At 39.1% G+C, this 22,098-nt stretch overlaps 1 protein-coding gene across 2 annotated transcripts; it reads left to right on the top strand.

Moving 5' to 3' along the window:
- Window positions 1–118: 118 nt before the first annotated feature.
- LOC137278665 (ATP-dependent Clp protease ATP-binding subunit clpX-like, mitochondrial) lies at window positions 119–21,608 on the top strand. Of its 2 annotated transcripts, none has more exons than XM_067811169.1 (12): window positions 119–167; window positions 369–523; window positions 4,643–4,876; window positions 5,077–5,216; window positions 5,829–6,012; window positions 9,509–9,688; window positions 10,842–11,006; window positions 11,273–11,361; window positions 13,766–13,930; window positions 14,322–14,621; window positions 16,772–16,864; window positions 18,171–21,608. In XM_067811169.1, the coding sequence occupies exons 2-12, from the start codon at window positions 463–465 to the stop codon at window positions 18,354–18,356; spliced, it is 1,797 nt and encodes a 598-aa protein (XP_067667270.1). In that variant the 5' UTR covers window positions 119–167; window positions 369–462; the 3' UTR covers window positions 18,357–21,608. The 2 variants fall into 2 exon arrangements, with proteins under 2 accessions (XP_067667270.1, XP_067667271.1); XM_067811170.1 differs by having other exon boundaries at window positions 151–253; window positions 18,171–21,606.
- Window positions 21,609–22,098: the final 490 nt, after the last annotated feature.

Genomic DNA, 22,098 nt, shown 5'->3' with positions numbered 1-22,098 from the left:
AATACTTCCCGTTTTGCCATAAAAAATACGTTTAACAAAAGAAAACAAATGAACACGAAAAGCACCAAAGCTCGCCATTACCCCTCCCCATTAAGTGTCGTTTGCAACCTTGACCTTCAAACACTGCCGTGTGCAAAACGGGATCACAACAAGAATACGTGATTGTGGTCAGTTGGTAGCATACAAATTGTTCCTGAAACTTTTTCATGTCATTCAGATCCTTCTTGTTTCATTGAATTGTAGCGCGAGAACTGTAAGTCTTCATATTTCTTTAGAGAGACATCCTTAATCTACTTTGTGACTGATAATTGCTGTATACTAGCTATATTGTCACGTAAAATCCGGACCTTGTTTGATTTTATTCTTAGACGTAGGTTCACATAAGGGTGGACGGTGAATGACTTGACGTCGGGCCAGTGGAAGTTTCATGACAGCTGTGTCTTAGACTCTCTACAATCCAAAATGTCGAATGCAGCTAGATGTGGAAGGATCGCTCTTGGACGTGTGAGAGCCAAGACATCTGGTAAGAATTCTTGTCAAGGACATGTTTCTAGGTGTGTTTGGCATAGGGGTTGGGTATCGGTATGACTTGGAATCAAATCAAATAAAATAACATGGAATGTTCTCTTTCATTTATTTGATGTTGGTTTTTTTTGTGGATCATGTGATGATTTTCCCAAAGAATAAAGATAATATGATACTGGTGGAAGTCTCTCCCAATATCAAATATATGTTTATGAAGCTATTTCACACTGGAATTTTCTACAATTTCATAGATGTCAACATCAGTTGAGGTTAATTTGCACCAGAATCAACAGGCAAGTGATAAAATCATCACAGATATCATATCTGATATCATATGTGTCTAATTTGCGAATCATTCACAACCTGTTCATGCAAATGCCATCTTAATTACCTGCTGCTACTTCAGCACCGGTGTTGTACATTTATGTACAAATATGTGTCCATTGTATTCTGAAATATCTGATATTTCTATTTTATGTTAGGTCACTGGCTGTTGAATACATGGAAATAATTGTTAGGGGTGAAACAGTTACAGCAGTATTAGTAGAACTACTGTACTTTGCCTCCTGTTCAGTATACTGTAATACAATCCAAAAATACAATATTTTTGGTTTTGGTACTGGGTCATCATTTCTATCAAGTCATAAATGACACTTTGTTCATTCAAATAGCAAAGATTATGTGTCTTTTTGCCTATGTTGTTACAATGTCAGGTTGGGCTCTTGTCAATTTTCTGCATTATCATCGTACCTTGCACACCCACCTGAAACAAACCGAACCGAAGGTCTCTTACCACAACAAGTACTGAATATGTACTGAATTGTGGTAAGAGCTTACAGTTTCATCTCTAATAACTATTTGTCTTTTCTTGCATTGTTATAATCAAATTCATTCATCAACCTTAAAAAAAGATCGAACACCAAGGTGTATCTGTGTATGCCTAGTAATTTTGATCTACACGTATTTATGGACTTACCCTTCAAAAGATCTTCAATGTGCAAGACTGAAGAACTGTTTGAGGGAAATGCAAAACACATTGACAAATGCGTAAGACATTTCACATTTATAATTTTCAGGATGTTAGTGCTTTGTTTTAGAGCTAACATTTGTGAAATGTCTCATAGTTATAACTAATGACGAGTGACTGATGGTATATTATAATATCTACTAGTTGTTCTATTTTCATATTTTTCATCTGATAAGGATCCCTTTAATGTCTATAGCTATGAACTCAGTAATGTATATTTTTAATTTTACAGCTGCTGTAATTGTGTTACAATACATTTATGTCTCTTAGATAAGTTTTGTTTGAATTAATATCTGAACTATTTGGGCAGGGATTTGGGGATTTTTACCCATTGAAATATAAAATATCCCATTAAAATTTCAACATGGGGAGAAATTCCCATTACTTATGCATGCATACATTACACTGTGTAAATAATATAGAAAACTTCTTCTGAAAATCCCATTGTTCTGATTAAGGAAGAGATTTCCCCCACTGACCATTTACTAAAGAGTGAACCTTGTGTCTGTCATTCAGTGCTCAGTATTGATACATTTTCCATTACTGGGTCTAGGTCAGTGGCCATGATGTCAAAACAATATGAGAAGAAATTGAGTAAGGAAATATTATAGCACTTAACAGTTACTGACATAACATGGAATTTATGTAAACATATTTTTTCTTCTAAATATTTCTTTGGAAAGCAACTGAATATCTTTTGTTACATACTTGTGAAGTAATATTTTTTATATGATCACTGCACTATGTGCAAGCAATGAGCTGAGCTCATCATAGTGAAAATACAGATATGTTATTTCCAACAGTAAAATTTCTATTATCCATTGATGTCTCAGTATTGGTAATGCTGAAAATTTTAATCATATTTGTGTTTATTTTAAGCATTCATAATATTTGATGATGATTACATAATTTTGTAAACAAGATAAATTCAAGAAATCATCATACATTTCATGCCACAAACTCATCATTTGCTGACATGTAAGTCTACAAAACCGTGACAATGATAATTTTGAAAAATTCAGATTCTTTTAAAGAGTAATCACATTTTTGACTGGTCATAATGTCAATGACACATTTAAAATAGATATGTATTGTATTGCCCTTTGATCCAAGGCATGGAAATACATTTTTTGGATTACAAGTATTTACATCATTAGCACACCATGGATTATCAGTGATCTTGTTATCTCTGGAGCTAACAGAGTAACTATGCCATTTATTAGATGTTTACTAAATGTTTGGATTACCAGACAAACAGAATTCTTTCCTGGGTCAAGGGCTAATCATGTTATTGTTCAGTACATTTACATCAGGTGCAGATGTTCATTTGCAATAAAACAGAAGTTGCAGAAGTGTATGCTGAAATGAAATGGATACTGAGACAACACTGCCCAAATATGGCTGCCAGGCCATCCCAACTCACCACTACCCAATCCACTCGGAATTCTCTAGAGGTGTACACCCTGAAGATTCAAAGATTCACTAGTGCTTGTTAATTCATGTTGCTACATGTTCAGTGGCGTAGCCAAGTGGTTAAGGCATTCACTCTTCATGTTGAAGACCGGGGTTTAACGGGTTCAAAAATCCCATTTCCTGATGCCAGTGACAAGTCAGTTTTCATTTCAAATAAATGGTATCTTACATGTCCATGGGCTACTGGATGATTTCCACTTATGGTTTCAAACTGCAAATAAACTTGGATTTCATTTCATATCTGCTCATAATGAAGCTATTAAAGTTAGCACTGATAATAAAGTAGTGCTAGTAGAGAGTGAAATTATCACTCTTCGATAAATAGCCAAGTAAACAGTAACATCACGCATCGTGTCATAAAATCAGGGCAAATGATAAATTAGTCAGGACAAGTTACTTTCTTGAGGTCTCTTGCCCTTTGGTGAGTGGCTTTTCAAAATATTTTTGAACCCCTGGTTTAATTTACCATATGGGTGATGTGTGATGCCCATTTCTGGTGTCCCCTGCTTTGATTTTTCAGGAATATTGCTCAAACTAAAGCTATGTAAACCTTAACTCACACACTCATTCACTCATGTAACCATGTATTAGATCTATTTAAATCACTTGGCACTACCAAGTTTTAATTCTTAATACTGTCTGAAAAAGAAGTTAACCCATTGGAAATTTTCCATATGAAGACATAAGTTCCCTCCCATAACATGTGTAATTTGCATTATCTTTATGAAGTATGCAATAAATGCATCTAATGAAATAAAATAATTCTCACCATGAGATTTTAGTTATGTATGGGTAATTCTAATTTTAGACCTAATAATGTCTGCAACCAATCCCATTATACACCTGAGGCTATCCCATGATAGATCATGTCAGGATAACTGTTCATGCACTTTGACAACCAATAAAATGATTATCATGAATTTCACAGGAAAAGGAAATCAGGAGGTTGTTTTCTAGGGCTTTTCTGGCACTTGTTTCAGATTGATGAGGTTTAGTTCAAGACTGCTGATACATGGACTCTACACAGAACTGCACGAAAGACAATTGTGTTGATCTGGAGTATAATGTTATGATTGTTTTAGCAAGTGTTATTTAGGTGCTCTTGTTGACCTGCAGTGGTGCTGTTTTGGCCGAACAAATCCATTTTCACTAAATCATAAGTCTCTGTGTTTTGGCAACAAAATGATTGGATAATTACTTTCTTAAAATGATGCCCCAAGTCTTGGAATTCCACAGGAATCCAATATTAGGAGTAAGACAAGATGTGTTTGTGACAGTCACTCTGCAGATATTGAAACAGTTATGACCTTCTTATAAATGCTGCTCAAAATATTAATACATGTCATATTCCTGTAAGATATTAATAAATGAATTTTTACTTGTTTACAAAACTGTTGACTTGCCATTACCACTGGTGACGAGGAGTGTTCATTGACTAAACTAATATACCATTCACATTAGATCTGTTTTGGTGCCAAGGGACCATCAAACAGAGGGAAAGCATTCATGGTGCATGACCATTTTTCATGATATGTCACAAGACTGATATTTAGCTCAGAACACCCCAAACCTATCAATACCAGTGCCAGTTGTCAGTATGTTTAAAATCATTTGCAGGTGCCAGCATTCAGAGGCTGCAGAGGTACCTTGCCTCATCCCATGAATCTAGCAGGTGCCTGTCCACTTCACCATCTCTTGGTCGCTACGCCTCAGGAACTGGGGATGGTGACAAGACCCCCACATCAGGGAGTTCCACGGGGGGTGGGGACAAAGGTGGCGACAAGAAGGGTTCTGGTCAGCTGAGATGCCCCAAGTGTGGGGATCCATGCACACATGTGGAAACATTTGTCTGTAAGTTGTCCTAGCTTAGTACTTTCATGAACAAATAGAGTAGAAACCATGACATAATTCAGTATGGAAGCTTTATTGCTAGATCATAATACCTACACTGACACTGTATAGAATACTATTTCAGTCTTACTGTAGTGCATGTCTTAGTGCATGTGTTCACATGACAAGTGCTGACATTCTGACTCTTTTTGTTTGTCTAGCCTCTACCCGGTTTGTCAAGTGTGAGAAGTGTCATCATTTCTTTGTGGTGCTCTCAGAAACAGATTCAAAGAAAAGTTTTAAAGATAACAAGGAAGAGCGACTTGGTCAGAAACGGAAACCCCCACCACCACCCAGGAAGGTAGGACCCTAGTCTTTGCAGAAAAGTTGTATGTTTCAATACAATCATTGCTCACTGATAGTAGAAATCATTAGTTTCAGGCCCCAAAGTGCAAGTGGAGATAACTGGTATCAGTCCCCACACTAGAAGTAGAGATCCCGAGTTCTAGGCTCAAACTGAGAGAAGAGATCCCTGGTATCAGTCCCCACACTAACAGTAGAGATCCCGAGTTCTATGCTCAAACTGAGAGAAGAGATCCCTGGTATCAGTCCCCACACTAACAGTAGAGATCCTGAGTTCTATGCTCAAACTGAGAGAAGAGATCGATGGTATTAGTCCCCACACTAACAGTAGAGATCCTGAGTTCTAGGCTCAAACTGAGAGAAGAGATCGATGGTATCAGTCCCCACACTAACAGTAGAGATCCCGAGTTCTATGCTCAAACTGAGAGAAGAGATCCCTGGTATTAGTCCCAACACTGACAGTACAGATCTCTGGTTTCATGCTCCACAATGCCAGTGAAAATTCCTAGTCCATAGAGAAGAAATCTCTGGTGTCCCACACTAACAGTACAGATTCCTGGTGACTGTACTTTTCATTCTGCGATGAGTTGAATGAGTGTGTCTGTTTCAGATATTTGAGTTTCTCGACCGTTTTGTGGTTGGTCAGGACTATGCAAAGAAAGTACTATCTGTGGCAGTGTACAACCACTACAAGAGGATCTACCACAATCTTCCGGTGAACACCAGCAACAAACAGAACACTGAGGTCACTGTGCATGACCCAACACGTTACCCAAACACATTTTCCCCAAGAGGTGAGTGACACACTGACATCCTAAATGTTAGTATATCTCTGATGCTACTAATATTGTGGCATGTGACCGTGTTACTTCTTGTGAAATAGCATGGGACAGCAGCAGGTGATCAGACAAAAGTTATCTCCTCTTCCCGTTCTTTGTTTACAGATGCGTAAACACAGTGTATAAAATATAGCCCATCCCTCAGTCCTTGAAGTTCTATTTTTGTGAAGGAGGGTCTATTAAATAAGTAAGGCTATCCTTTAGTTAGGGGAAATACTTGAAAAAAGAAACTTACCTTGTTGATGTTTGATTGTTTTCATTCATGAGACTGACTGTTCAGGAATGGTCACTCTTTTGGAAAGCCAGCCCTTGGTCAGGTCACATTTCAAAACTATTTCATACTCTGTTAGACATTAAATCACTCTCTTCTTTTTTGAGTTTCTAAACAAAAGAAGATGGGGATGGTGGGTAGGGGAGGGGAGCGCTGTAGTTTAGCATGTAAGTCAGGATAAGTATCAAATAGTATCTTTACTTGTCCTGTCTCATCCTATTTGCTTAAATCCATCAGTAGGTGGTAGACAGCCACATATTTTCATCCCCCGCAATGCGTTTTGTGGAGGGTGTTAAAATGCACCCTGCCCGTTCTACCATTTATCTTTTCTGAAGCAGAACTCTAAAACCGTTCATTATTTCTTAACCAAACTTGACACATAGATTTGTTTAGTGGTGTACTAGTGCCTTTTGATAGTTTTGGAATTTGGAATAAAATATTTTTGGCATTTCCATAGCAATAAGTGTGAATTAGACTGAAATTGGAGGTAATGCAGGGGATGTTGATGACTGTGTCTTCTTGTTCGTTCATGCACACTTCATGTAACACCCCATGGAGTAACCATGGGAACCATATTCTTTTGGCACAAAATCTTTTAAAGATTCTCTGAATTCGGAGGACTGGCATAGAATATAAGACTTTCTTGTCCCAAGACTGTACATATGTTATGATTAGGTTGTAAACATGAGTAATATTCTAACTAAACAATACATCTTTACTTCAAGCCTGTGTGTTAGAACACAGTCTCAGTACCCCACCCTATTGTTTCCAACTAGAAATGATGTCAGAGAAAGTCAAAGACCATTACTAAATGCTTGTGTGTATTCTGTAACAACATGGTGGACAGTGTGTAATGAACTCAGCTATATTTTGGTATAAATTGTTGCTATTGGGCTTTTGAATGCCTAGAATAGGTTCCATTTTCACAGGATATAAATACCTTCATTAATACCATGGCATAAGACATCATTGATTCAAGTCTTTGAAGGGCATTTAGAAGTGAAATACATAAGAATGAAGATTTTTATGGATATCAACTTCTTAGTATGAGAACACAACATTTCGGAGTTAATGCTTACTCCTTCATCCATGAAGATTTTTATGGATATCAACTTCTTTGTATGAGAACACAACATTTCGGAGTTAATGCTTACTCCTTCATCCATGAAGATTTTTATGGATATCAACTTCTTTGTATGAGAACACAACATTTCGGAGTTAATGCTTACTCCTTCATCCATGAAGATTTTTATGGATATCAACTTCTTTGTATGAGAACACAACATTTCGGAGTTAATGCTTACTCCTTCATCCATGAAGATTTTTATGGATATCAACTTCTTAGTATGAGAACACAACATTTCGGAGTTAATGCTTACTCCTTCATCCATGAAGATTTTTATGGATATCAACTTCTTAGTATGAGAACACAACATTTCGGAGTTAATGCTTACTCCTTCATCCATGAAGATTTTTATGGATATCAACTTCTTTGTATGAGAACACAACATTTCGGAGTTAATGCTTACTCCTTCATCCATGAAGATTTTTATGGATATCAACTTCTTTGTATGAGAACACAACATTTCGGAGTTAATGCTTACTCCTTCATCCATGAAGATTTTTATGGATATCAACTTCTTTGTATGAGAACACAACATTTCGGAGTTAATGCTTACTCCTTCATCCATGAAGATTTTTATGGATATCAACTTCTTTGTATGAGAACACAACATTTCGGAGTTAATGCTTACTCCTTCATCCATGAAGATTTTTATGGATATCAACTTCTTTGTATGAGAACACAACATTTCGGAGTTAATGCTTACTCCTTCATCCATGAAGGAGTAAGCATGAACTCCGAAACGTTTGAAGGAGTAAGCATTAACTCCGAAATGTTGTGTTCTCATACTAAGAAGTTGATATCCATAAAAATCTTCATGGATGAAGGAGTAAGCATTAACTCCGAAATGTTGTGTTCTCATACAAAGAAGTTGATATCCATAAAAATCTTCATGGATGAAGGAGTAAGCATTAACTCCGAAATGTTGTGTTCTCTCATAAAGAAGTTGATATCCATAAAAATCTTCATGGATGAAGGAGTAAGCATTAACTCCGAAATGTTGTGTTCTCATACAAAGAAGTTGATATCCATAAAAATCTTCATGGATGAAGGAGTAAGCATTAACTCCGAAATGTTGTGTTCTCATACAAAGAAGTTGATATCCATAAAAATCTTCATGGATGAAGGAGTAAGCATTAACTCCGAAATGTTGTGTTCTCATACAAAGAAGTTGATATCCATAAAAATCTTCATGGATGAAGGAGTAAGCATTAACTCCGAAATGTTGTGTTCTCATACTAAGAAGTTGATATCCATAAAAATCTTCATGGATGAAGGAGTAAGCATTAACTCCGAAATGTTGTGTTCTCATACTAAGAAGTTGATATCCATAAAAATCTTCATGGATGAAGGAGTAAGCATTAACTCCAAAACGTTGTGTTCTCATACAAAGAAGTTGATATCCATAAAAATCTTCATGGATGAAGGAGTAAGCATTAACTCCGAAATGTTGTGTTCTCATACTAAGAAGTTGATATCCATAAAAATCTTCATTCTTACCATTGATTCATCCAGTATTATGGTTGATTGTAGACATATTGTTTGTTTTGACATACAAGACATACTTCTCTATGTTCTGTACAGTATACAGTTTACAAGTCACCATCACAATGATGGAGAGAGTTAGCGCCTTTGTATTATGCTTTGTTACTAAACTGATCCTTCTTAAAGTATCAATGCAGTTGGACCATTTGACTGAGGTGAATGACGTTGTCATGAGACTGTTGGACTAAGGAATTCTTGTATGACTGTTAGGGCGAGGGGTGTGTATGACCGTTAGACTGGTGGATGGTTGTATGACTTTTAGACTGAGGGATGGTTGTATGACTGTTTGACTGAGGGGTTTTATGACCGTTAGACTGAGGGGTTTTATGACTTTTAGACTGAAGGATGGTTGTATGACTTTTATGACTGACTGAGGGATGGTTGTATGGCTGTTTGACTGAGGGATGGTTGTATGACTGTTTAACTGAGGGGTTGTATGACTGTTTAACTGAGGGGTTGTATGGTTGTTTGACTGAGGGATGGTTATATGACTATTTGACTGTATTTCTCAGACATGCTGCATATTGCTGTGAGTGGCCCAGGAAACCCGCTTGGTCCAAGTCTTCAACAGCAACAACAGCAGCAACAGCAACAAGAGGAGACAGCCCGTCGATCTGACATCCTGGAATCAACAAGTCATGAGCTGAGACTAGAGAAGAGCAACATCCTGATGCTCGGACCAACTGGGTCAGGTGAGTTTCCCTACAACAGCATAAGATTAACTAAGTTTTACAGCCAGCATGAAGGGTCAGGTGAGTCTCCCCACAACAACATAAGGTTAACTAATTTATACAGCCATCATGAAGGGTCAGGTGAGACTCCCCACAACAACTTGAGGTTAACTAAGTTTCATAGCCATGAAGGGTCAGGTGAGTCTTCCCACAACATAAGGTTAACTAAGTTTTACAGCCAGCATGAAGGGTCAGGTGAGACTCCCCACAACAACATAAGAGTAATTAAGCCAGCATGAAGGGTCAGGTGAGTTTCCCCACAACAACAAAGATTAATTCAGTTTTACAACCAGCATGATAGGTCAGGTGAGTCTCCCCACAACAACATAAGGTTAACTAAGTTTCGTAGCCAGCATGAAGGGTCCGGTGAGTTTCCCCACAACAACATAAGGTTAACTAAGTTTTACAGCCAGCATGAAGGGTCAGGTGAGTCTCCCCACAACATAAGGTTAACCAGGTTTCACAACCAGCATGAAGGGTCAGGTGAGTCTCCCCACAACATAAGGTTAACCAGGTTTCACAACCAACATGAAGGGTCAGGTGAGTCTCCCCACAACATAAGGTTAACCAGGTTTCACAACCAGCATGAAGGGTCAGGTGAGTCTCCCCACAACATAAGGTTAACCAGGTTTCACAACCAGCATGAAGGGTCAGGTGAGTCTCCCCACAACATAAGGTTAACCAGGTTTCACAACCAGCATGAAGGGTCAGGTGAGTCTCCCCACAACAACCTAAGGGTAAGGATATTTTATTGCAAGGAAATCTAATACACCCCCAGTACCCAGTTCTATCAAACCACCACTAAGGAGGGTCATGCTGCCACCATATGTGACATGACTGACTTATGTCTGTGTACCCTGTAACATGTAACATTGTTCATGCTTCCAGATGCTGACTTTAGCTGCCAATTTTTGCTTGCATAATAGTTGTAAAGGTTCATTGTCTCAAAGATTACTTTGGCCATATTTTTTCCCAAAATATTTTGATAGAATTGTGTGAAAGTATAAATCTCTAACTGAACTTAACATATGTCTCTGTCTTGCATGCATCATATATAATGTTCCACCTTCAAACGTGTTTTCATACTGGTAATGTAGGGAATTGTCTGATCCAGGGAAGACGCTACTAGCCCAGACACTAGCCCGGTGCCTGGACGTGCCTTTCGCTATCTGCGACTGTACGACCCTCACCCAGGCCGGCTACGTCGGAGAGGACATCGAGTCTGTAATCGCCAAACTGCTGCAGGATGCGAACTACAACGTTGACAAAGCACAACAAGGTATGCTGCTGCACCAAGTGATAAGACAAGGATAACAAGCTCTGGAGACCTCTACTTAAGGATGCAATCATAGTTCATGATTGTCTTAATGAATTACCCAGCACTTTTGAGAAGGGGTTTGGTCAGGAAATCAGGAAGAAAATCTTTTAAATGTTCTGTTTGTGTTATGATTACCATTACTTTGCCATGTATATGTAGAGTATATTAAGAGTATCCACTACATTCACTTGTGTGTCTATATGACTTGAGTGATTGTTTGGCAACAGGCATTGTGTTCCTGGATGAGGTGGACAAGATCGGCAGTGTCCCGGGGATCCACCAGCTGCGAGACGTCGGGGGAGAGGGTGTGCAGCAGGTGAGACATAGTAAGGGAGAGGGTGGTAAGTAAGTGCAAAGTAGAGGAGATAGTTCAGCAGGAGGAATTCTGCTTGTATGGGGTGTAGGCAAGATGGTGGTCTGCAGGTGTACTGGAGAGTGGTGGTGTGTTCAGCAGGTGTGAGTTACTTTGTTGAGGGTAGTAAGGTGTGGAGTATCAGAGAAGGGGTGTTCAGCAGGTGTGAGTTACTTTGTAGAGATAGTCAGAAGGTGTGGAATATCAGGGAGGTGTGTTCAGCAGGTGTGAGTTAGTTTTTGAGGGTAGTATGAAGGTATGGGGTGTCAAGGGAGAGGAAGTTCAGCAGGTGTGATGTGTTGGGTGTTAGAGGGTCTTAAGAAGTTGAAAAGAGCAACTGTAGGTAACACAGCATTCCAACTCAAGCAGCATGTCTAGATAAATCTCTTCATCATCCTTCTTGGCAGGATAAAGCCAACAGGTATTTTGGGTATCCATTGGGGTCATGCATGGCTGTCGACACAATTTAGAGAGGTCATATGCAAAATGGCCTACTTTCAGTTTCACAGTGTAAACAAACATGGCGTCCAGGGTCAGCGATCATGTTCAGGTTGACGGCCATGGTTATGGTACTGTCAGTGCTTTGATTCCAGAAAATTCATGCCTTGTTATGATAGATAGTGTAGATTACAAAGCAAAGATCAGTTTTCTGACCAATTGTCAGTGTTAGCAAGAGAATGGCATAGGAATCCAGGTGCACAATGTCACACAAACGTTAAAGGGTATTTGTTGTTCTAAAGGTTAATGGAAGGTTTCTGAACTTCCATGTGAGTTTATTGTTATCCCTGGCAACATGTTTTTAGGAGGGTATTAAAATGCACTGTGTCCATGCATCCTTCCTTCCGTCCATCTGTGCACATTTGTCTTTGATTTCTGAATAAAATATATTTTTGCGTTTCCATGGCAACAAATTTGACTTACACTTAAATTAATGATGAAGACTAGGGGATACCTTAGCCAACTATCTTATCGTTGAGGCCTTGCAGGGCAAACGTGTGGAGTCTAAATATCCACCTCAGTTTGAGTGATCTCCTCTTTTGGGTGGTGCTAACAAGCTCAGGGTCCTCTCTGAGTTGTGCGATGATCTCGTAGGTGAGATCTGATTTGCAACAGGTTTATCTCTGTTGTGCGTGATGTCAGCGAAGTGTTCGTTAAGCCTCGTTTTGAAGCATCTTTTGGTTTCCCCTACATACTGTTTTTTGCATTTTTCGCAGGTGAGCAGATAGACCACATTTTTGTTGGTGCATCTGTATTGTCGTTTACGGTATTTGACACCAGACACTGAACTCTGGAAAGTGTGCAAGCGTTTTATCATAATGCAGATTTTGCAGTTGTGTTTGTTGCATAGGTCGTCAAGGAATGTGACCACACGGCCACTGATCTGTGGCGTATTTTTGGGGTATTCTAGTGAGGCTCGTGCTAGATAGTCCTTCAGGGTTCTGTTCCTCCTGTAGGCTGTAATGTGGGGTGAGTTTAACACTTTTGGGCAAATTTCTGATCCGGATGGCAAATGCCATCGCTTCCGGATGATGGCGTTGAGCTCCATGTTGATTGGGTTGAAATCGCAAACAAAGACCATGGCTTTTTGTTTGGTCTCATACAGTCTTGTAAGGGGTGTCAGGAGGGTCTTCCTGTCCTTGCCGTCAGCCTTATGTTTGTTCTGTTGTATCAGTGCCCATCCCACTCCGACAGGGCCCACCATCAGTTATATTTACACTGAAATTGGTGGTGGTTCTCTTTTCCGGAGCAGAAGTCTAAAACCATTCAATGTCTCTTCACCAAACTTGGCACATTGATAGACCTAGTGGTGTACTGGTGCCTGTTGGTAATTCTGGATTTCTGAATAAATTATTTTTCATTTCCATGGCAGCAAGTTTGACTTTGCTGTTGCGGCAGATATTGATGACTTTGCCTTCTTGTTATTTTATAAAAGTAAGCTAAGATTTGGTGACAACTATACACTCTTTACCACAAAAGCTTAATAGGAACTAGATGGATGATGTAACACAGTCAAATGAGTGATCAGTAGAGACTTGCATGACCAAGCTTGTGACATCACATATTACTACACACATGATCATAGATACAAGGGCACATCTCACAAAGTTCAGTTTCATGGCAAATGAAATCCCATTTTTGTTTTAATTATAAAGTAAGAATTACGTGTGAAACATAGGTTATCACACTCGTGTGTTTTGGGACGGGTAATATCCTGCATTAGGAATTAACACTATGTATTTAGCCCTCTAAGACTCGCTAAAAAGAACCAACCATCCCAAAACACACACGCGTGATAACATTTTTATTGTACATTGTTTAGCCGTCTGACTGTCTTAGGGTGTCTAGTACCTGAATCTGTCTCCTGCAGGGCATGTTGAAGATGCTGGAAGGGACTGTGGTAAATGTTCCAGAGCGGAACTCAAGGAAACTGCGTGGGGAGACAGTGCAGGTGGACACCACCAACATCCTATTTGTTGCCTCAGGTGCTTTCAACGGCTTGGACAGAATCATCAGCAGGAGGAAAACAGAAAAGGTCAGCCTCACAACCAATCATATCAACTGCTTGACCAGATCTAGAATCACCAACATAATATTATAGCCAAACTCAGCTGAGCTCAGTATTAAGCACATCCACATCTACATGGTGTAGTGGTGTTTGAGACCATTTGGAGTCAAGTGATGGTGTTTTCCCTGCAGTGGCAGCATGAATTATTGGTAGCATTAGTGACATTCATTGTGAGCTGTCTGAGCAGAGCATAATAATCAAAAGTACATTTACAGTATCATGTACATGTGAATTATCTTCTTGGTAAATGTGAAGAATGCAGTGACTCAGTGACTGATATCCTGTTCAGGTGTAAGGTAAATAGATGTACCACTAAGTAGTTGTGGATTACTCATGTGTGCTGTGATATTTTCTTCAGTATCTGGGTTTTGGCGCTATGTCCAACACCAACCAGGGGCGCCGTGCTGCTACTGTCGCAGACTTCAAGAACCAGGCTGATGGTGCCACCGCCGTTACAGAGAATGAAGAGAAAGACGTACTGTTACGTCAGGTAGAGGCAAGAGACATGATAGAGTTTGGTATGATTCCTGAATTTGTTGGCCGACTCCCAGTGATCGTGCCCTTCCACAGCCTGTCGGAGGAGATGTTGGTAGAGATCCTGACCAAACCACACAATGCCCTTGTGCCACAGTACCAGGCCCTCTTCAGTATGGACAAGGTGAGAGACACTCTGCAACTGTGCAAGCATCCATTGTGAAGTCACCTTACATATGTCCAGCGAACATAATCTGCTTCTCTCTGAGTGAAAAATAGTTACATATTTACTGCAATGAAAGTAGTGGTACAGCATTTTCTGAGTAGGGATGTTTGTGTGTTTCATAAAATGCCAGTATGATCAGTGTCTCACAAACACGATGACAGTAACGTGTCCAGAGTCCAACCAGTCTACTATTTGAGAGAAGCAAAAGAAATGACTGTAGGAGTGAATGAGTGAGTGAGTTTTATGCTGCACTCAGCAATATTCCAGCTATATGGCGGCGGTCTGTGAATAATTGAATCTGGACCAGACAATCCAGTGATCAACAACATGAACATCGATCTGCGCAATTCGGAACCAATGACATGTTTCGACCAAATCAGCAAGCCTGACCACCTGATCCGTTAGTCGCCTCTTACAACAAGCATAGTCGCCTTTTAAGGCAAGCATGGGTTGCTAAAGGCCTCTTCTACCCCGGGACCTTCATGGGTCAAATGACTGTAGGGCCTGGATGCAGAAGTGTGGAATGTATGGTGACTATACCCTTTTAGGAAAAGATAATCAAACTGACTTCACATTAGTAGATAACATGTATTATATTTTTATCCCCCAGTATGTAATGCAGGGGGATATAGTTGACGCCTCATCTGTCCATCCGTCCATCCAGCCGTCCATAGTCATTTTGTTTCCGGAGCATAACTCAATATTTTTAGACCAAACTTGATAGATATAGTAATCTCTGCCTATGGTTGTGCCTTTTGCTATTTACAGATTTTTTATTCTTTGTTTTTCCATGGAACATTTTGGTGTTAATCTTATGGTAGGGTGGGCTTCGTTTCCGGAGCAAAACTCAAAAACCATGCTATATTTTTCTGCAGATCCTGGTAGATATATCAATCGGAACCTAAAGTGGTGCCTTTTGCTATTTACAAGTTTTCGTGATCTATTATTTTCTCAGTTTCCATGGAAACGTTTTTGACTTCGTCTCAAAAGTGAGAGGTGTGTTTTGTTTCCAGAGCAGAACTAAAAAATTCTTAATATCTGTTGGTAAAACTTGCTAGATATGTGTTGCAGAACCCAAAGTGGTGCCTTTTGCTATGTACAGGCTTTTGTGATTTCTTATTTTCTTGGTTTCCATAGAAACGTTTCAAATTTAGTCTCAAAATGGAGGGATGGGCTTGGTTTCTGGAGCAGAACTCCATTCAATATTTTTCAGCAAAACTTGGTACATATATCAATCAGGACCTATAGTGGTGCCTTTTCCTATGTACAGGATCTTGTAATTTATTATTTTCTCAGTTTCTATGGAAACATTTTGGACCTAGTCTGAAAAGTGAGAGGTGTGTTTCGTTTCAAGAGCAGAACTCAAAAACTTCTTAATATCAGTAAAACTTGGCAGATATGTGTAACAGACCCCAAAGTGGTGCCTTTTGGTTTTTATGATTTCTTTTTTTTTTTTGTTTCCATGGAAACGTTTCGGACTTAGTCTCAAAATGGAGTTTCTGGAGCAGAAGTCAAAATCTGTTATTTATTTTTCTGCAAAACTTGGTAGATATACCAGTCAGAAGGTAAAATGTTTCCTTTTGCTATTTACAGATTTTTGTGATCTATCATTCTCCCAGTTTCCATGGAAACGATTCGGACCTCTCAAAATGAAGGAATGGGCTTTGTTTCGGAGCACAACTCAAAAACTATTCAGTATCTTACAGCAAAACTTGGCAGATATTTGAGGCAGACCACAAAGTGGTGCCTTTTGCTATTTACAATGTTTCGGCATTTTGATTTTTCCTGGTTTTCATGGAAACAATTCTGACTTAGTCTCAATTGAGGGATAGGCTTTGATTCCGGACAAAACCATTTCATATCTTGCAACAGATCTTGGCAGATATATGAGACAGATCTTGAAATTGTGACTTTGCTGAATACAGATATATGGCATTTTATTATTTTCATGAATTCCATGTAAACAATTCAAACTTAATCTAAAAAAGCAATGAGTAACCGGGAGATGATTTGTCCTTTCAAACATGTGGGAGCTGGGGGATATGTCATCTTCTGATGACTCTTGTTTCATTATCTAAAACTGCAGGACTGTTACTCGGATGTTTCAGGCACACCTTGATGTGAAGCCTGAAGCTATGAAGGCTATAGCTGCCCTTGCCCTCGAGAGGAAGACAGGAGCCCGTGGTTTGCGCTCTATCATGGTAAGGGACCCTGTGTCAAGGCCCTCTCACAGCGCACTCCTGTCTGCTCCTGTTACTTTCTGTCTTTATTTTGTTCACCACAGATACTGTCATGACAGGGGAATGGGGCGGGAAGTCTTGTGTGGCTTTAATGTGATTTTTGAGATGAGGCAGTCAGTAATGTTGGTTATATGTACGGAATGCCATGGTAGTGAGTTCCATGATGATGTCTGTACGGAGATCTCAGAGATTCGTATGCCCCTTTGCAGTGCTATTTTCTAACAAGGTTTTCTGTTAGGAGCTAGGAATGATCACCTGAAGGTGACCACCTGAAGACTTGCAATGTGGATTCTGAAGGTGACAACCAAAAGATCTCAGGGTGTATTATGGTAGCCCTGTGGTGGTTATACCCTGTCACAAAACTGATGGTTTAACTTTGTCAGTCAGTCACAGTGTACAGGTCACAATTAACACAGATATATGGGAGTAGAAGGGGAATACTTGAGCTGATATTAGACTGTGAAATATATCAGCCTCATCAGCCTCTGCCAATTTTCTCAATGTTCTTGTCACAGGTGCACCCAACCTCGACATATATAAAATACTCCTGCAAGAATTGTCTCCCTTTGCAGAAAGTATGACCACATCACTCCTGTATTGAAAGACTTACATTGGCTTCCAATGCTATACAAGATAACCTACAAACTGCTCTGCTTGACCTTCCAGTGTGTCACTAACAGTGCTCCAGAATACATATGTGAACTTGTAAAACTATACATTCCACGAAGGGCACTCAGATACCAAATAGTCATCTATTTATTCAAGATGACACGTGATGAGATATCATTCTCATATGCTGCGACCTCTGAGTGGAACAAACTGCCCTTGGAACTGAAATCATGACATAACTTTTCATCTTTCAAAACTGCACTAAAGACTCAACTGTTTCATCTCACTCGTCCATCAAACTAAGAACTTGATCTCTCTTATCTCCAGTCCTTTGAGCATACATAGGTGTGGAAAATGCTCATACCAAATATATATATAGAAAAATACCCATCCCCTAAGCAGTTAATTGAAATGTCCTTTCTTTGTTGCATATGTTCTGGTGTAGAATAAGTCCCCAGGTACTGCTTCATGTTTGCTGTAGGTATGTCATGTTTGTACTGTGTCCAGGTGTCCTCTTTCAGATTCTAGCTAAATCTGCTCCAGTCATATCTGGTGATCCTCATCCTCACATTGTTTTTCCACACTTAATGGTTGCATTGGTTTTACTCTAGTGTCTGGTATCCAGGATGTGTTTCTAACTCGTGTACATCTGTTTCAGGAGTCCATCCTTCTTGAACCAATGTTTGATGTTCCTGGCTCCGACATTTCAACTGTGATTCTCACTGATGAGGTTGTCCGTGGAGAGAAGCCAGCTTCATATGTGAGATCACAGCGAGCCCCAACACCTGACATTGAGGAGGACAGCGGATATGAAGAGGAAGAACTTAAAGTGCAGAACAGTTGATAACAAGGGAACTGCATTAAACGTTATCAGACATGAAATTGAGATCAGATTAATGTCTGCTTCTTGAAAATCTCAGACAATCATATTACCTTAAGTTTGTCAGAAATTCTGTTTCATTTGGATGAACATCACATTCTTTGACATGGGAAGAAGGAACTTCAGATCATCTCTTAGGCATGAGTGAAAATAATTGTGTACATTGTTGTAAATTTGGCCAAGCTGTATTATGTGAATTTGTGGTATTTGGGAGCTGTGCCACTTGAGACCCGTTCAGGTGTTCTTGTCAGTCCGGGTCAAGTATTGGGAGAACTGTTAACTAAGATTTACATGTGGTCTGTGATTCATCTGTACAACTCAACTTTTTAGAGGGATATTACCTTTTCATGATATTCACTAGTAATTATCATTATATGTCAAGTGTGTATTTAAATATGATGGTATATCTGATTATCCCTTCCAAAAAGTGAATGTATATATATTATAGAGGACTGGTCCCAATACGATAGGGCATTACCGACCTGTCCATGAGTCTTCAGAGAGGACAAGTTGAACATATCTGTACCAGAATGATTCAAGGTCATTGTGACTCTGGGAATAAAATTCATAGTTATTGGCTCAGTGCAGGGTTTTCTTCATCTATAGAAATATTTTGTCGCAAGTCTTGCTGCAAGTGTTCACTCAGAAAACACCGAAGCGTCACTCACTTAAGCAGTACCATAGCTTCTCTGTAAGAACCAGCCATAACTAACAGTCAGTCCTATTCAGTGTCTTCCCATTTGTCATACGTAGGAACCTTAATAGTGATGAGTTCGTCATATACTGCTCAAAAGAAATTAAGGAACAACAGATTCTCTCACATTGCTATAGTTACTGGTAGTCTAACCTGCCAGATCATATGTATAGTAATGTGAAATAATCTGGGTTTCTATAGCTGTTTTGAGCAGTGTGTATTGAAGAACCAGTACATGTGCTTCATATAGAGATGAAGCTTGATGTGAAACTGGTGTGTTCTGGAGTACCCAAGCAATGGCAGTCTATGTACAATATATTTCAGGAAACATTTATGAATAATGCCTATCAAAGATATTTATGAAGGACTTAACATTTCTTTGCCTATCTTTGATTTTCCTTTTGTACATGTCTTGCAATGTGTTGTTTTGTATAAATACTTAAATGAAAGTATGTATCTCAGAATTATTGTGTTCATGTTCTAAAGACTGTTTTACAATATCAGTAGCAAACTGGTCTCAGTATTACTAGAACTATGAAAGTAATTTATCTTCTGATTGCATTCTGTCTTCATGAAGATGTTGTCTTCTAAAGAACATCAATAATAACCTACATTTTATCACCTGTCTGCTTTCACCTGCAGTGAACACAAGGTCATTCATAAGTAAGTGATCAGGTCCCTCCCTTGTGACGACCCCTCCACAGTGATGGCCCTACTCTGTATGTGTTGGTGAGGATTTGCTTCTGTAGTCCATTACATGATGTGTCCCTGTATATTATTGGAACTTGTCAACATTGTATCACTGCCACAGTATTGTTCTAGCAGGTCATCACTCAGGCACACATGTTAGATTCAAATGGGTTTTCAGTAAATGGGTTGTGGTATTCTCGGTGTATTTGTTTTTTCAAAGTATTTGAAATTGTTCTGATGAAGTTGATATGGACTAGAGAGAGATGGCAAGACAGCAGGTATATGTGTGTGTACCAAAGATTGTGTGTTCCTGATGAAATGATGAAATGTTCACAAAAAGTCTAATTCCTGTATGGTGATCTTTGAGATTCATCAGTTTGATTATCTCAGATTGTTTGTGATTACTGTGTGAGATTTCTCTTGTTCTCGTTTATTGCATGCTGTTGTATCTTGGATGGGGAAGAAATTGTCATGCTTAAACAAAACCTAAAATATATCCTCTATTTTGTGACCAGTGAAGCAGCAGTATAGTAAGTCAAATGCAATGAAATCTATATCTGGTTCATAGATAACAATATTTTTATGTGGAAATTTGTTTGTTTTGTTTTTGTTTCTAAGAGTGACAAAACAATAAAATATTTATCTTAAAGTATATGAACATCACAGTGAAACATTCTGCATCTCGGTGACTTACTTGGATCAAGTATGTAGATGATGAAGTTACATGTCAAGACAAGGTGGTATGACAGTGTCAGAGAAGGTGGTATGACAGTGTCAGAGAAGGTGGTATGACAGTGTCAGAGAAGGTGGTATGACAGTGTCAGAGAAGGTGGTATGACAGTGTCAAGAGAAGGTGGTTTGACAGTGTCAAGAGAAGGGAGATGGCATCATTTTGGTTAGCATCAGCACCATGTTTCTTGTTCTGTGAAAGAGTTCCAGACAAGAACCTGTCCCTTTGTATCTGTACTGTAGATGGCAATGCAGCAGCATTACCGGAGGCCATCCATGGCCAGGGATATGTAACAGCGTGGGACTGGAGTTCTAACACTTCAGGTTTAAAACCATAATAAACAGGAAGTGATATCCTTTAATGTCAGTCAGTACTGAATATAATACTTCTACTATGAACCTTAATGTCTCTTGTACCTTGTACTGACAAGCATACTTCAAGTACTTAAGGCACCAAGTTTACACAAGCTCAGCTCAGAACAATGCTACACTATGAACATGTTTACAATTTTTAAAGAGACTGAAAGATCTTAAGCTTTGTAAAATTGGACCCTTGACACAAAATGACTTTCTGGGGGTTTTTTTCAGGTATTTTAACAAATAATCAACTTATGAAATGAACATTATATGCACTTGTTTTACGTTTTCTTAAACATATATGACAGTTTTTTTGTTTTAATATTGTTTCTGGATTAGATTAACACTTGACTTTCAGAGAGACTAGGGGTTTCCCTTCTGTGGAAGTATTATCCAGCGTGTTCTGTAGTTTGTGCTGAACTCTGCATGCTTCAACATGCATCAACTGTCATATTTCTCCTTTTTCTTTGTGTTCATTCTTATACTATGAGGTCTTAGCAAAACGACACAAACTGTTTCATTCAACAAATTTAGTATTTAGTCCTATTAGTTGACTTAATCTTCATATGGTGTATGACTATATTTTACATATTACTGGTGTTTGTAATCAGAGTAGTGTAATCTATTTGTAAATAGTTACTGGAATCTACGAGTGAACACATCTGTGTGATGTACATCTTGTTAATCTTCTGTACATATGCAATGACAGTGCATCACGCTGTTTTCATTAAAAGTTGAAAACTACCGCTGTTTGGTGTTTTCTTTTCCTGTGAGTGTGGAGATAACATCAAATCTGTGCATCGTGCACGATGGACGTGCTGTTGGGTGTCTTCAGTATGGACACAACTGAGGAGCATGTCATCCAAGTCAGGGCCTAGTTGGAGTCAATAGTGGACTGAAAAGGCGACATAGGGATTAAAGTCGCAATCACAGTTATTGCACTTATTTAGCAACATGCAAAGGTGTGGCAGCCTGAAGAAGACGGCACATTAAAACAGTGCTACTCCTGAGATACCATGCATCACTCGCACACAGCTTACCATCAAGTCTTACACATGACAGGGCAAATGCTGTCTATGTTTGTTATAGCAAGGCCAAGCTTAGAACCACTGACCTCCCACTGTGGGCAGACACTGTATCCAATCGACCACAGACACTTAGGCACCTACTGGTGAGTGTCACTTGCCTGTGAGTTTTGTGACTGCTCAGCTTGAATTTCAACAAGTCTCAAGAAGT

The sequence above is a fragment of the Haliotis asinina genome, chromosome 3 (genome assembly GCF_037392515.1).
Source record: "Haliotis asinina isolate JCU_RB_2024 chromosome 3, JCU_Hal_asi_v2, whole genome shotgun sequence".
Lineage (NCBI taxonomy): Eukaryota > Metazoa > Mollusca > Gastropoda > Lepetellida > Haliotidae > Haliotis > Haliotis asinina.
The sequence above is the reverse complement of the archived record's forward strand: the minus strand, read 5'-3'. Positions and strand labels throughout refer to the sequence as shown.